General features: G+C 34.9%; 1 protein-coding gene across 2 annotated transcripts in view; it reads left to right on the top strand.

The window, feature by feature from the left end:
* The window catches only part of LOC124171922 (cAMP-dependent protein kinase catalytic subunit 1), a 349,628-nt gene extending 338,923 nt beyond the window's left edge, over positions 1–10,705 (top strand). For both annotated transcript variants that reach the window (XM_046551347.1, XM_046551349.1), the window contains 2 exons: positions 5,552–5,697; positions 8,459–10,705. In XM_046551347.1, the coding sequence (XP_046407303.1) occupies positions 5,552–5,677 (126 nt within the window). In that variant the 3' untranslated portion in view covers positions 5,678–5,697; positions 8,459–10,705. The remainder of the gene's footprint in view (positions 1–5,551; positions 5,698–8,458) is intronic.
* The last annotated feature ends 3,816 nt before the right edge of the window (positions 10,706–14,521 follow it).

Raw genomic sequence — 14,521 nt, 5'->3', positions numbered from 1 at the left:
AAAATTGTTATGCCAAACAGTATCCGTAGGCAGGAAATGTTCTATATAGAATTTAAGAGCACAAATGCTTTGTTTGTATGTCTAGGGATTACCAAAAACCATAATGATCACACCCTTTAACTAACTACTCATTAGATGTTGTGAAGATATCTAAGAGATGTTGTAATATTGACCTCCATGTCCATTGTCGGACATTGCGCAACTTTTTTGGTGGGTCCTCTGGATATTAGACTGATATCCATACAACATAAATTGGATTAACATGGATATTGCATGGATGTCATATTTTAATGCTGAAAATTTTGTCTGGATGTTGTTGCGATATTGATTGCCGCTTGGAATTGTCAACATGTTTACCTGCTATGTTGTTAGAAGTTGTCCTTCATGTATTCAATGTTTCTGCCTCCATATGCGAGACACCCTTGCTCTATAATAAATGTAACAACCGGCACTAGGCATAAGGAAATTCATTCACATGGGGTTTTAAAGCTGCTTTGTGTGGATAATTTATATAAGTCGATCCAGTGCCACTGGTACCATAGTTTGCTGGAAGAAAGACCTCTTTTTATCGTTTAAGATTGGTCGTTGGACGAAATTGCAATTATGCTTTGCAGATGAGCATTCATAGTTCTTTAACATATTTCTACCAGCCAGTGACTTGTCCCACATTGTTAAAATGAACTGCTCTGGTTACTTTTGATAAGTTTTTGATTACTTGGAGTAGACACAGATGCCATTCTGCGAAATATGCATGGACTTTTCTGCTTCCACACGAAGTATGTACCAGCCCTTACTTGGACTGTCGGCAGAGCAATATGGGATGATAGGCGTGCACATGTTAAAAACTAATAAAAATTTCCTACTACGATTCATTAGTACAAAATTTCCCAATTTTGCGGAGAAAATAATTAATGTTTAGTTTTTTATCTATTAATGAGAGAAATGGACCAAATTTTTTTGAGCTGAACATGGCTAAAATGTAATGAATTCTAAATTGGTCTTCCAAATACCTTAACCATTAGTTAATCAATGCCAAATTTTGGGCATGTTTGGTTATATTATACTAGTACATAGGAAATCATGGTATGCTGTGAAATGCTAGGAAATGTGTATTGTTTTAATATTTGTGTGAGTATTTGCCCTCCGCCTACATTCTTTGAGATCCTATTGTAAGTGTTGTGTCTCCAATTGGCCCAGAAGCTCATTTACAGATTCATGTTATCTTCGTCCACATTTTGCCAATCTAAATTTTTCTGCTGGTCGAAATTAATTTCAAAAAAGTTTTTAAGGTACATAGCAGGTATTTTGCAATTGCCTCTGTGGATATAATACTTTGATGTTGGAGGGTGCCAGCAGCTGCTGAAGGGTCTTGGAAGTCTGAAGTTTGAGTTAACCAGCATCTGAAGAAGCTCTGGAGATAGATACTCTGAAAAGAAAGTAGACTCAGAGCATGTTCTCAGGATTGAAGATATCTGTTGATTTTACCAAGGTAATTGTATATGGCACTATGAGGAACATTTGAGATGATTAAAGCTAAAATGTATCATTTTATTGTTAAATAAGGTCATAAAATGTAATCCAGGGTGGTTTTAATGCCCAAACAGCTATTTACTTAAGTTTTTATGATGTATCCTGCTGTCTTGGCCTAGTATTAGCTGTTGTTTCATCATGAATTAGGGAATTTTCAAGTTTTAGAGGTAATAGTTAAAATTTTGGTGTAGGTGGAATTAAAGTTTTTCTTCACTTTGGAGTTGAGCTGTTCAACAAGTATGAAGCATGTCAGGATTTATCTCAGTGCAATTGTTCTATTCTCATGCTCTCCTCATTCTGATGCTCAAGTGTGTGTTAATTGTTGCTTAATTTTGTTTGAAACAATGAACCAAACTATGTATGCGATAGGATTAATCTGATATTAGTAGAATTCTTTTTATATCGTCAAGCCATCTTTTCAGCTCTGAGTGAAAATTTTCGTGTTAAAGAATGTGTATAATACATGTATTTTGAATTACCATTTTGCATCTGGCCTTTCTGAATTCAGATAATACTCTTTTGAACTTCAATTTTTCACAGGAATGAAGTTCATACATTTCTGCTGCATTGATTCATGTTCGAAATTCATTATTTAGATCTTTCATGAGCAAAAATATTTGTTTATGTCAATGAATCTCCAATTTTATTTGGACATTTTCATATCAATGAAATAAAATAATGATCCATAACCTGTACACTTTATATTTTAGGCTTCTAGTTTTGAAGTCTATGACTTTTGATAGATAGAGTGACTCAGGCACTTGAAAGATGTACATTTTCAATAATCGCACCAGTCAATCGCAACTAGCCTTGGTAGTTTTTTATGGTCATTCTGGGAGATGTGTATGAGTTATCTCAACTACATGAAGTCAATTCAAAATTCATATTATTATTTTAATCTGTGTTTTGGTAACAAAATATGCTGCAAATAATCATAGTAGATTTATATTATATAATGACTGCATTGAGTTGCCCACTTGTGAAATGTATACCACCCCGTTTCCATCCTAGTAATGATGAAAACTGGGAAATTTTTGTGATATAAGTAAATTCGCTATTTTATGTAGCAGGACAGTATGAGGTTTCTATAATACTAAGTGAAATTGGCAATACCTTTGAAAAATCTGTGCATAGCATATTTGAAAATACTAATTTTCATGTGTACAAAGTTTCAAAAGTACTCTTTGGAAATTGCAAATGTTGCCCTCAGTCTTCAGGAAGGAGAAATATTCCTTTTTGCGTACTAAGGGGAAAAACTACTATGAAACTTTTAATAGAGGCACATATAAGATGGAAGTTGGTTTTATTCATGTATTTTTGAACCATATCTTGCATTTGATGGAAAGACTGGAAGTGGTAAAGGAACCATGGTATATTGGCATCAACTTGAGCTTCTAACTTGAATAGGGTACATGGGTTCATATGGACCTGTTTATGATTGCATGAAAGCATGAACTACGAACTTTTACTGTCAACTTTAAATTTCAGCCATGAAGCCCTTATTTTAGTTCTGCAAAGAGATGGTTGAGTAAGCTGAGAGCTTTCTGTTTTGGATTAATTGGCTGAACTGGGAATCTTCCGTATAACTTCGGACGGGGCAAATTATACACAGCAAGGTCTATAGCAGATACTAAAACTGTGCAGTAACCATATTTTGCTGTTCCTTTGGTGATAAACTATGTGAAAACTTAAATAGCTTAAAAACTCAAATCAAGTTCAAGATGGCCTCCATTCTCTTGGTAAATATTTCGCCCAAGGCACACGGTGAGATGTTTACTGTCAACCATTCGTAGAGTAGCATTCCCATTAATGGAAATAATAAGTAGCCCGATGGAATTTGAACTTAAAAAACTGCAAACTGATGAATTCCCAGCTCAAACTGGGCTTTTAAGGCACATATTTTACTGTTGGTAATTTACAACTTTTAATCTACTTTTATTTTAAGCATTTGTTGAAGAATACTCTCACTGATGGCATCCCGTAACGTTTAAAACAATCCATGAAGACTAAGAATGGTAGAATAACCAAAATAAACATTTTTGTGAGACTTATTAAAAATATTTCGAATGAAGACTTTGATTTCACCAAATGCTAAATTCTTGGATCGGATAGATTAAGCAGGAGGTCACTGCAATGTCATGAAAGGAGCCGTCAATAAATTTTACTGGGGTTTTTGTTAATAGTGTCTCTTTGAAATGGAAAAAAAAGAAAAGTGAGCCAAATGAATAGATTCTCAAGTTGCTAGTCGCACAAAAGATAGGTAGCAACAGTGATGTGTTGCAAATTTCTCTAGAAGAGCATTAACGTTGTTATGTCGTTTTTATAAAGTCTTAATTAGTTAAAATTTTCAATTTTAGTTTTAGCTGCTACTTGATGTTTATAGCGAATTTCAAATTTTTTAAACTTATATATGATATTGGGGCCCCTTCAGATTTCACTCTGTCCTGATTACAAGTGGTGTCTTTGTGTAACATTAACTTAACTGGGGCTCACATTTGAGTTGAGACACTTGAGAAGTACCTGGCGGCTCATATTAGTGTGCAAGTTGATGCAATGGATAAAACATGTGATTGATCCCTTTAATTCAAATTTTCTTGTTAGGAATCCTATGTTATCTTTAGCAGCTGTGATTTATGGAAAATGCTTGGATTGTATTACCATTTACAACCCTTAGGAATTATTGAAAGAGTATGTAGCTATTTGACATACAAACTAGTCTCTAGTTTGTATTTGTTGACGATAACGGGATAGTTTAAATCTGTGAAGGAAATGGTGAATTTCCCTATTGGCTGCAAATGGTCTTTCCTTTCCCTTGCTTGTGCTTCTTCCTTGGAAATAAAAGTTTGTCGCAAGTCATGCATAAATGTTTATCTAAAGTTTAAAATTTTTACCAAACAGCCTTCCTTCAAAAAATATTCTAACAGTTAGGTTCATTTAATTTCAAATATTATTTTTTCCTCTTCAATATACCTTAGGTCATTGAAGCTTCTTGTGGATTTATTTTTCTCATCTCTTGCTCATATTTATTGCCACTTTGATGTTTCCTTGGCGTGTGTAATTCGTCCTCAAGGCCCTTGGCCAATTCAATTATGCTGCATACACTCTTTTTGGATTGGCTGATTTCTTACTTTGGTGTGGTGCATCTGGCTCTTAGCAGTGAGGAGAGGGCTGTAACAATCATCTTAAGCAATCTAGAGCTTAGTTACTTTTTTCTCCAAGTCTCTGTGCCATAGGTTTGTTTTTCCTTTCATTTTCAGTGTCACTTCATAACTGCCTTTGATGGTTCTCTTTGAAATTCTATGAAGCTTACTGAATAAACAAATGCCCTTCTGTTGCTCTTTTATTTGACATTTATTGTACCATTTGTGAGAAAATATATTTGAAATGGTGTTAAGGTAGATGGTTGGGGTGAGGCAATTTGGTGTTGTGTATCAGCTCTTTTTTTCGTACTAGATGTTCACTAATCGGTAGTTAACCCCAGTGGTAATGCAAATTAGTGTTGTTGAGTAGTGGTAGCATTAATGAATTGCATGGAGAAAACCTGACTTCTGTAGAAAGTAGTATCAGATTGGCCATCCAATTATATCTTCATATATTCTTTGGTCCTGGGTTTGAGCCCCTTGAATGGGATTTCAATAATGCTTATCTTGCCTTCCATTTTTCTGTGTTTTCCATTGGTGTATTGCTCTGGGAACTGAGAAAGTTCATGTATCCAACACGTATTGGTGTACGTGCTATGCCCACCATTTTGCACTAGAAAGGAAGAATTAAGTCCTAATCTGGAAGAGCCAGAATTTGATGATAACTGATTGAGTTGAATTGATGCCTTTGGTTATAATGCTGCAAATTTACATTTGTGTTATTATTCTTATGAAGATCTTGTGATTAGTAGGACAGGTAAGAAAAGATTTTGCTGAGTAGTCGGTTCGTGTAGTATAGGTAATATATACTTGGTTATCAGCACATGTGGTATTATCTTCTGGTATTGTTTTTTTTCTAAATCTTGTTTGATATTTTATAGGTTGAAGCACCATTTATACCAAGATGCAAGGGCCCTGGAGATACAAGTAATTTTGATGATTATGAAGAGGAAGCACTGCGAATTTCTTCTACAGAAAAGTGTGCTAAGGAGTTTGCGGACTTCTAAATTTTCTTGCATCAGTATATGTAAGTTATCAGTATATGTTTGTCCTTAACATTTCCCCAGTAGATACATACCTGGTGCCCAGTACTAATGTATTTGAGTACATTTATGTGTTAGAAGAGCAATGAAACTTTTTTTTGCAATCATGGGGGGGTTCTCCAAAACAATTTTTGTGTGTACTTTTTTCTTCATTCTGGAAATTTAGTGCAGAAATGTGGCAATAAAGGATAAGAGTTATGATTTGGTGGTAAATTCTTTTTTTATTGGACTTAATTTGAAGTGAATACAATGAGTTAATGAATAGTTGGTATGGCATGTGAAAAAATATGTTTTGGACTTATTTAGGTAGACCCGTTAATGTGCCTCAAAATGCAGACCTGGAAGTAATCAGGATGTTTTTGATTTCTCCTTTCTAATGGCTTTTGGAGATTTGGAATCAAAATCTGAGATTTTTTATCATTTTCTTGCAAATATGTTGCGAAAAAAAAAGTTAAAAATCAATTAATTTTAGTGCTTTAGCTTTTTTGCTCAAAGTGGATGAAAACAAATTTTCTTCAAATTTTAAATCTGAAGGTTATTCTGGTTAGATTCCAATTATTCAGATTCTGGTGTCATTTAAAAATTGGTGTTTTTTGTTTTTCAAAATGATCACCCCTGTATATTTCAGTGCTCAGTTCGAAAATGGCTGTCATTTTGCTATTTATTTAGAATTTAAAAAATTTTTATGCTTAAAAATTATTTCCTAAGCATGCGAATTTAAAAAAATTAAAAAATAATTTGTTATAATAAATTCTTAAATTTTTGTAAGTGTCGAGTCTTTGCAGTCCCGTCTTCTGGAGATGTGGGCAATACCCGAAAGGTCATTTGTATAGGTATTTGTTTTGAGTTTAAGTCTTCCATTTTGTTTGCTTGTCTACTCTAATATTAAGAGTTATTGTTAGGGATGGTCAGATCGGATACATCGGATCCAAAGTCGTGGAAGACATCAAATTTGTATCTGAAATTTATAATTAAGCTTCAGTGAATTCAATGCCCCATAAAGTGGAAAGAGTTCCGACTCTCTCTTGGCATGCACCAATTCTCCGCGATACTTTTCCTACTCATAAACCATTTTGTTTAAAAGCTGCTACATTGGTTATGTAACAATTTCAGCTGTAGAAAATTTTAATGCAAAATATGACAGGTGCATAGTGTGAATCTTCCCTAGAGATTGAACAACCATAGGGGGAGGCTCAGCACCATAGGATAATGACCATGTTGAAAGAAACTACACAGCAGATTTCACAAAACCACTAACCTCCTCTCTCATCCCTCCATCAGCCCTCGGCCCAGTCCTCTGATTTTTTTTCTCCCCGAGACTGAACAGACCACAAATCATTAGCGTTGAAGGAAAATACCAAGTTACATGAGCACAATGACACTTTGCTTGCTCCTCCACCATCTCACCGTCTGACCCTTTTCAGCTTACCTGCCTCCAATTCATCCCGTTTCCAGAGGAAACTGGTGAGTGAGTCACCTATTGGACCCAAAGGTGTCTTGCGATAGCTTTCGGCGTATGGATGACGTGCACGAGATTCAATAATGAATGAGAGCAAGCAAGACGCATTTCTGAGAGTATTTATGTTTTTAAGCTCTATCAATACTCAACACTGTCCAAACAGCACAATTCTCAAAGAAAGAAGCATTGCATGAAAACACTCGCGCAAGTTGAGAGAGACTAGAAACGCAAACTGTGTACATTATGTAGCTTGCCCAGCTTCTCCTTGAAGCTTACGGTGTCACAGCGTTGCAAGATTGGAGGTGTTGGTCCCCTCATTCGTAGCGTTGTTGCTTTAAAGATGGAGGGAGCGCAATCCTTCCCCTTTACGTGCTTCTACTGCCCAACTCATCGCTGGGCAGTCGTCTCCTTCTGTTAAAGTTTGCTGCAGTTGACGTCTATAGCACTCTTAATTATATTGAAGCTTTTGCAATTTCAATTTAATTAATGATAAACTATACTTATAAAAATGTCTTCCAAAGTGTGGAAACATTTCTATTTGGACGGGGAGAACTTATAAGGGGTATATGCTGTGTGCGTGCACTGTGGAGGAAGTGCAACATCCTCCTCATGACCGCTGAAGCATCTGCAATTGAAACACAAGTGACCACATTTGTGAGGAAAATTGGAAATTATGACTGTGTGTATTAAAATGCATATGACTATTAGAATTGCTTCCTTTTGATACATGTACACTTAAGAAACTTGAATCATTACTTCATTTTATAGCAGATAATAAAAAAAGTATTTGGGTCTGAAAATATCCAAATATCCAACACCTTAAATCAAGGATCCGATATGGATGAAAAAATTCTGGATCCGTCCATTCCTAGTTATTATGTCTACGTTTTCTTTATTTAATCGCTCTTGTGGTTTACAATTGATGTCTCCTTTACCTCTAAGATCCTATATTATGAATTTAGGTGCTTGTCTCTTGTATGATTATCTAAATCCTCAAGCATTTCTGTACCTTAAGCTTGAGATTGGTATTGTTTCCATTTGGGGTATTATTGCTGAAAATTGATGTCTTGCAGAAAGTGTGAAACTGTTTGTTTTTATACATAATTAATAATTGCGTATTTCATCTATATGAAGTTCATTGCTCTCTGAAATATCCGTAAGTGTACCTACCATAGTGTTTGTTCTACTGTGTAAATGATTAATGGGGATGTATTAAATAATCATGGTTTCTCACAATCATCGCTACTGTGACTTATGTCTAAAAATATGTTTTCTTTCATTTTCAGCATTGCCACACAGTGAAGGCCAATGATGAGAACAAGTGAGCATCTTTGTGGCTCCATGGTTGGGTGTGGCATCTCACTTGCGGTCTCACTAGTTGTGGGTTTTACTAATTGAGGGTCTGACTAGTTGAAGGCTGAGTGAGCCAAAAAAATTTCACTGAACCACATTCACAGTAAATATTTCAAATTTTTAGCTAGGCCTTCAGTATGTACAACTTCAATTATGAATTTTTTGTCATTCCCTGGCCAATATCCGGTTGTTAAAGGTAGTTATGTAATAACCCCTTATAATGTGTTCTGATTTTCAATGCCTTTACAACACTAATTAAAGAATTGGGGATACATTTCGCTGATGACTCCTAATGTGCAGTGTTTATTCATCATTATGTGTGTTTGAATTACCTGAACAAATGTTGAAACTGTGCATTTCAGTTGAGAGTTGGTTTTGATTTGGCTCATTAAGTGTTACCTAATTCATCCCATAGGTAGGAATTTAATGTATAGTTCACTTATATTTTAAAATAAAAAAAAATTGGCTGAAAAGGTTTATTTTGAAAGGGGGCTGTTGGGCAATGTGGGTCTTTGGCATGAAATTCATATCTTGAGATTTAATATTGTTGGTTGATAGCTGCTGAACATTAACTTGCTTTTTTTGCTTTTATTTATTTTGCTTTGTATACATAACCTAATCTTACTGAGGTGTTATAGGAAAAGGACTCTGTAAGTGGTGAAGCTATACAGAAAGTGTTAAACATCTTGTTCTTCGTGTTCACCGCCTTTAGATTTTTCCATGTTGCTGTATCATTCTTTTGTTTGTTTTGAAATAATGGTATATTGATTTTTATCTTTATACATTTGTTTAGTTTTACGATATAAATGCCAGGGTGGCCACTTCTTTTCTCTTATGAAATATCCTTGAACACTGTGAAAACTCGTAATTGCTGCCTCTGTGAAATATCTGGGAATATTCCTTGATTGTGACATCATCTGGAAATTTCTACATCATGTAGCCATGTTTTTTCACTTACTGGTTAGTCTTCTCTAGTTATTGTGGTATTCATTGTTCAATGTAAATTTTTAATCCTTTTCTTGTCAGTGTTGTATCTAGTAGACCATGTACATTTATTCACAATGAAAATTTGAATTGGGCTTTTTAATGTTACTTGAATCAGTTCATCTCAAGTATTCCTCTGATAGAAATTTCAACCGCCATTTTGCCAAATATGGTCCTTGAAAATTAATATAAAATATAATTGGTGAATCAGTGATTTTGTGATAAATGGCTTCTAATACTTTTGAATCTAGAAGTTTTGGACCTCTTGTTTAAGTGCCTCCCAGCCTACTGCGGAACTAAAAAAGAACACCATGTCAGAGATGTCTCATTGAGGCAGTACAGCTAATGAGTAAATCATGTTGATTTGTGAAAAATAAATCAACTCATAATATGTTGCAATCAGTTAGGAAGGGTCAATTTCTTCCTGGAAAACCTTGAATACTCCTTGTGTTGGAAAATAAAGTGTTGTGGCCACCTTGAATCCTTTACATAATCATTGTACATATATGCTTTCAGAGATGGTGTTCAAAATATGTTATCCTTGAATGCCTTGAAAATACATAAAAATGTTGGGAATATCAAAGATGGAATTGAAATCTGTGGTAACTCATACAATGGATCGTTTACCTCAAGTGATTAATGTTGAAGATCACACCAATGATAAAAGAAGTTAATTTCTAATTTACCAAGAGTCTTGAATCCCAGTGCTCCTCTCTCCAAACAAAAAATTTAATGGTATATCAGAAATCTTTGATGTTCATTTCATATGGGCATGTAATGTTATCAATTTTTTGTAATCGTTTGTAGGTGCACATGATGATATGACGAAGATACCATGATGATATCATGATGATATGTTTTGAGTATAATGTTAATAAATATAAGGTGACTTAAGATAAATTGTTAACTGCTATGGTTAACAATGCAGATTATCTTTGTGTACATAGTGCAGAAATCTAATAATTATGAGTCGTTTTTATGATATGTGCTCTATCCATCTTATTTTTCTACCCATTCATATCTTACTCTTTCTGTGATTGCCTGAGATAAAGATAAAAAATACCAACCCAAAATCCATTCAAAATTTGTTCCTAGAAATTGATAGTATTTTGACTGTATACCCTCTGTTAACCCCACTCCTTGTGTCATATTAAATCTACTACATTGTTGATTACAAAATGTGTGAATGAATTCTATTTAGCTTTCTTTAATTTGCTCAAAGTTCCTTTATTATTTCATTCATTTAAATATGTATGATTTCAATGGTGGCTCTTATTATTATAAAGCAATGATTAGGTGATATTAGTGCTCTTGCCTGTTACCGTGTTGAGAAAGTTATGTCTTCTTAGTCGGATGTACTTCACTGTTAGATACTCCAATCAAGTCCACAAGCACCAAGAAAGCGTTTGTACTCAGGCAAAATTTTAATTATCATGGAAAAAGCATCTCTTTTAAATTTGATCCATAAATGACAATAATTGTGTAAAATAAAAATATTACACTGTAAAGTGACTGGTGATTGATGGCGCTGCTCATGAGGTGCGAATTGTTTCAGACGTTTCTTTTAATGTTGCATTGCTAGGTTTTAATGACATGCCCGTGTTGCACGAGTACAGTTACAATATGTACTTTTGATGGAACCTATGGGTGCATTCCGTTCTCCCTTGGTAATGAATTGGTAATGGTGGCTTACACAGTATCTCCTCAAACAACTTTCCTTTAGCTGGAAATGTACTGTCTAATAACATTTCTGCCTAGCGACCAGAATATGGTATGATAAGTGAATTACTTACTGACTCTGCATGATGAGCTGAATGGTATAATAATCCCTGTCTTTTCAAATCCTCAAAAAAATAATTCTCCCTCTAATATGTTAATGCTCTGACACACAGACCCTGCGTAATTGTTCTGGGGTGGTCCTGACTTCTTTCAGTCCTAAAATTATTCTGAGAAGCCATAGGTTCATTGCTTTCCCAGTGCTATTAATGCTACCTTTCTCTCTCACTTTCAATTGATATTTGACATTGATAGTGGCTTATTTTATACAATGATATATTTGCTTTTTGTGGTTTGTGCATTGGGGAATATAGGTGAAATATGAGGCCTGGAAATAATAGCCAGACAAGTGCAGTGCACTGAAAGGAATGCGCTTCCATGCTACTAGGGTTCTATGATCTGTTCATAGACCATGGTGATATGAAAATCTTGAAAAATTCCTAATGGAAGCAATAAAATGCAGTGGTGATAATTTTTAGGAGAAGATGCCAAGAAATTTTTCATAAAAAGTGGATATTTGGTGTCAAATATCTCTTCTGTGTGTTTTGGAGAAAAAAGATGGGAAATTCCATCATTCAGCACTTGTAGTTACCAAAAAGACTCATTGAACTCCAGCATTGTAAATATTTTTTATATGCTCTTGCAAAAATATCATAGTAAATTTTAAAATATTATGTTCCTATTAACTATAAGGTTATTAGAGGGATTGTGTACTCTGATGGAGTATTGTCATTAATGCCTGTAAGTTTTACATAAAAGAGATTGAATGTTGAATGGATACATATTTCCCCTAGTTATTGATCCAGAAACCAGCAATTTATTTCAAGCTTAATTCTTAGGTAGTGCCACAGTGCACTTCATGCATGAGCATACGTGACATAGTGCAATGCAGTACACCGGTTATCCCTGACTCTAGGAATAGCCAATGCTGTAACTAAAATTGTGATTTTGATATCATTGTAAGAGTAACATTTTGCCATGTCCTTGTTACTTAAAATACCCAGATGATAGTGAGATACAGTAAAATTGGTACAAAGTTGTTTGGATGTTATACGTGTGAGTGTAATGTTTAAGTCTCTATCCCTCCATAGCTCACTGGTTTTTTTTTTCTAGGAACACTTACTCTTTGTAATTTGTGTTCATCAGCCGTTAAATTTTGATCCCCATCAATGATTATAATGATGTGCTTCTTGTAAAATTTTTGCATCTCATCTCTTCAGCTGTTAGGTCAAAATTTTATATAATTTAATGCCTTCAATTAATTTTTCTGTGGGATATTGATATGAATTTATTGGTATTCTAGGTTCATTTGTGTGAGATTTATTTAATTTTTCTTGATAATTTTTTAAATATGATATGTTATGAAAAGATGAGGCTGCTGACTGTTCTGTAGTCTTTCAAACAAAAGTCTACATGTAATTTGTTACACAGCCAGGAGGGCTTGGAAATCTCAAATACCCATTAGTTCATTCTTTATTTTCAGTTTTAGAAGAATCTTGGGGAGTGTTATTTTCTAGTGCTAATGTTGTTATTGGCCATGGTATTTTGTTAAACTTCATTATATCAATCTATTATTTGATCGTACTGAAGAAACTATGATTCCATGAATCTGCCCTCATTTTATCAATCCCCACTTTTTTCCCGTGGCATTCCTGAAAGCTGTCTTTCTCTCTGCCCATAATTGGGATGCAACAGCCGTTGGGGTGCTTTATTGCTAAAAATTATTGGATGAATCTACCTCAGTTGTTGCAAAATATCAAAGCATATTGTAAATTTTTAACTTTTAATATTATGCAACTATTTTTTTCAGCCACCTGTTTCAACTCATTATTGAAGTACCCATCTCACAATCTCTATATACAATATCTATAGGTACCATTATTGAGGGAACTGGAGTCCTTTTGGTAAATAGTGCCTGTGGATACTACCTGGGCTAATACTAATAGTTGTGTAACATCACTAAGTGTTAAATTTACAGTCATGCCAATCCAAAATGTATCAGCCGAATCAGTATATTCAATCAGTGTATGTCAATATTTGCATGCCCCACTGATTCCAGCAATGTGAGTCCACTCGTGCATCTATTTTGGCGACTAGCCAATTCATTTTCATTGAACTTCATCCTCCATTAGTTAAAGAAAGAGTATAATCATGGGATTTTTTGGTTTAGTTTGATTATTTTCTATAAATTGTAATGAACAGCAGAGAGTAATGACGTGGAATCATGTATGTGAACTTAAATTGGGTGCTAAAATATAGCGGCTGGTGCTTGTGAGCTGAAGAGCTGCGGCTAATTACATATTTGAGAATAAAACTCAGGATCTTCTCTGAAAACAATTGGAGGTATTTTTCTGTGCTAATCCGCAGCACATGTATCAAATCTTTAAAATCCCCCACCAGTTATGAGTAATAAGCTGCATATTGTGGCAGGTACTGGCGAGTTCATAGCCCGCAAGGTTACCGACATTCTTGTCATCTGGTAGAAAACATGTCTTTGGTTGGTCTCGGTTTGTGCATGCTTCATAAACTATGCTGTGAATTGGGCAGTGATAGCCGTACATAAAGTCCTTGTGGAGACAATGTGTTGATTTTCCCAACAAGGTGACAGTACTTTTACCCCTGAGATTTGGTAACCCTAAGTTTTTTGAGTGGCTCATTACATGTACTGTGGATCAGTCTGGTGTCTTGTAATCATGACTGCAGCCTGGTGTGAGTGTTTTGTGTTTTTTTTAATGGTGGGTTAACTTTAATACGTATAAAGCTTATTCTATGTACATATATAGTTCCAGTTTGGCATGGATAATTCGAGTGAAAAACTGAAGAGTGGTCCATTTTCTACCAGGAATTTGGAAGGAAAACAATAAGAGCAATGGACTTCATTTGTTGCCAATAGGTAAATTTTACGTACATTTGATTGTGGGGTAGGGGTAAAAGGGAGGGCAGCACATAGCTTATCGCTTGCACCAGCTGCCTCCACTGGTTGTAAGCAATATCAATTTCTTTTGTCAACCCCTCATATCAGAAGTTTGGTAGAGAATGTAAGGGAAATAGTGTCACAATTTTCAAGTTAACTAGTGTCATGTTAATATTCCTCCATCGAAATTCATTTTAGCAACATTCAACTTTTGTCATTATCTGGCCGCTATCAATTTGAATCCACCTTTCTGGCAGTTTGAGGCCTGATTTGCTGCACATCGGAGCATTTTTGATAGCATGGTGTGCTAAATATGGTTCCT

Source organism: Ischnura elegans, chromosome X, assembly GCF_921293095.1.
Source record: "Ischnura elegans chromosome X, ioIscEleg1.1, whole genome shotgun sequence".
In the NCBI taxonomy this organism is placed as follows: domain Eukaryota; kingdom Metazoa; phylum Arthropoda; class Insecta; order Odonata; family Coenagrionidae; genus Ischnura; species Ischnura elegans.
This window is presented reverse-complemented; position numbering and strand designations above follow the sequence as displayed.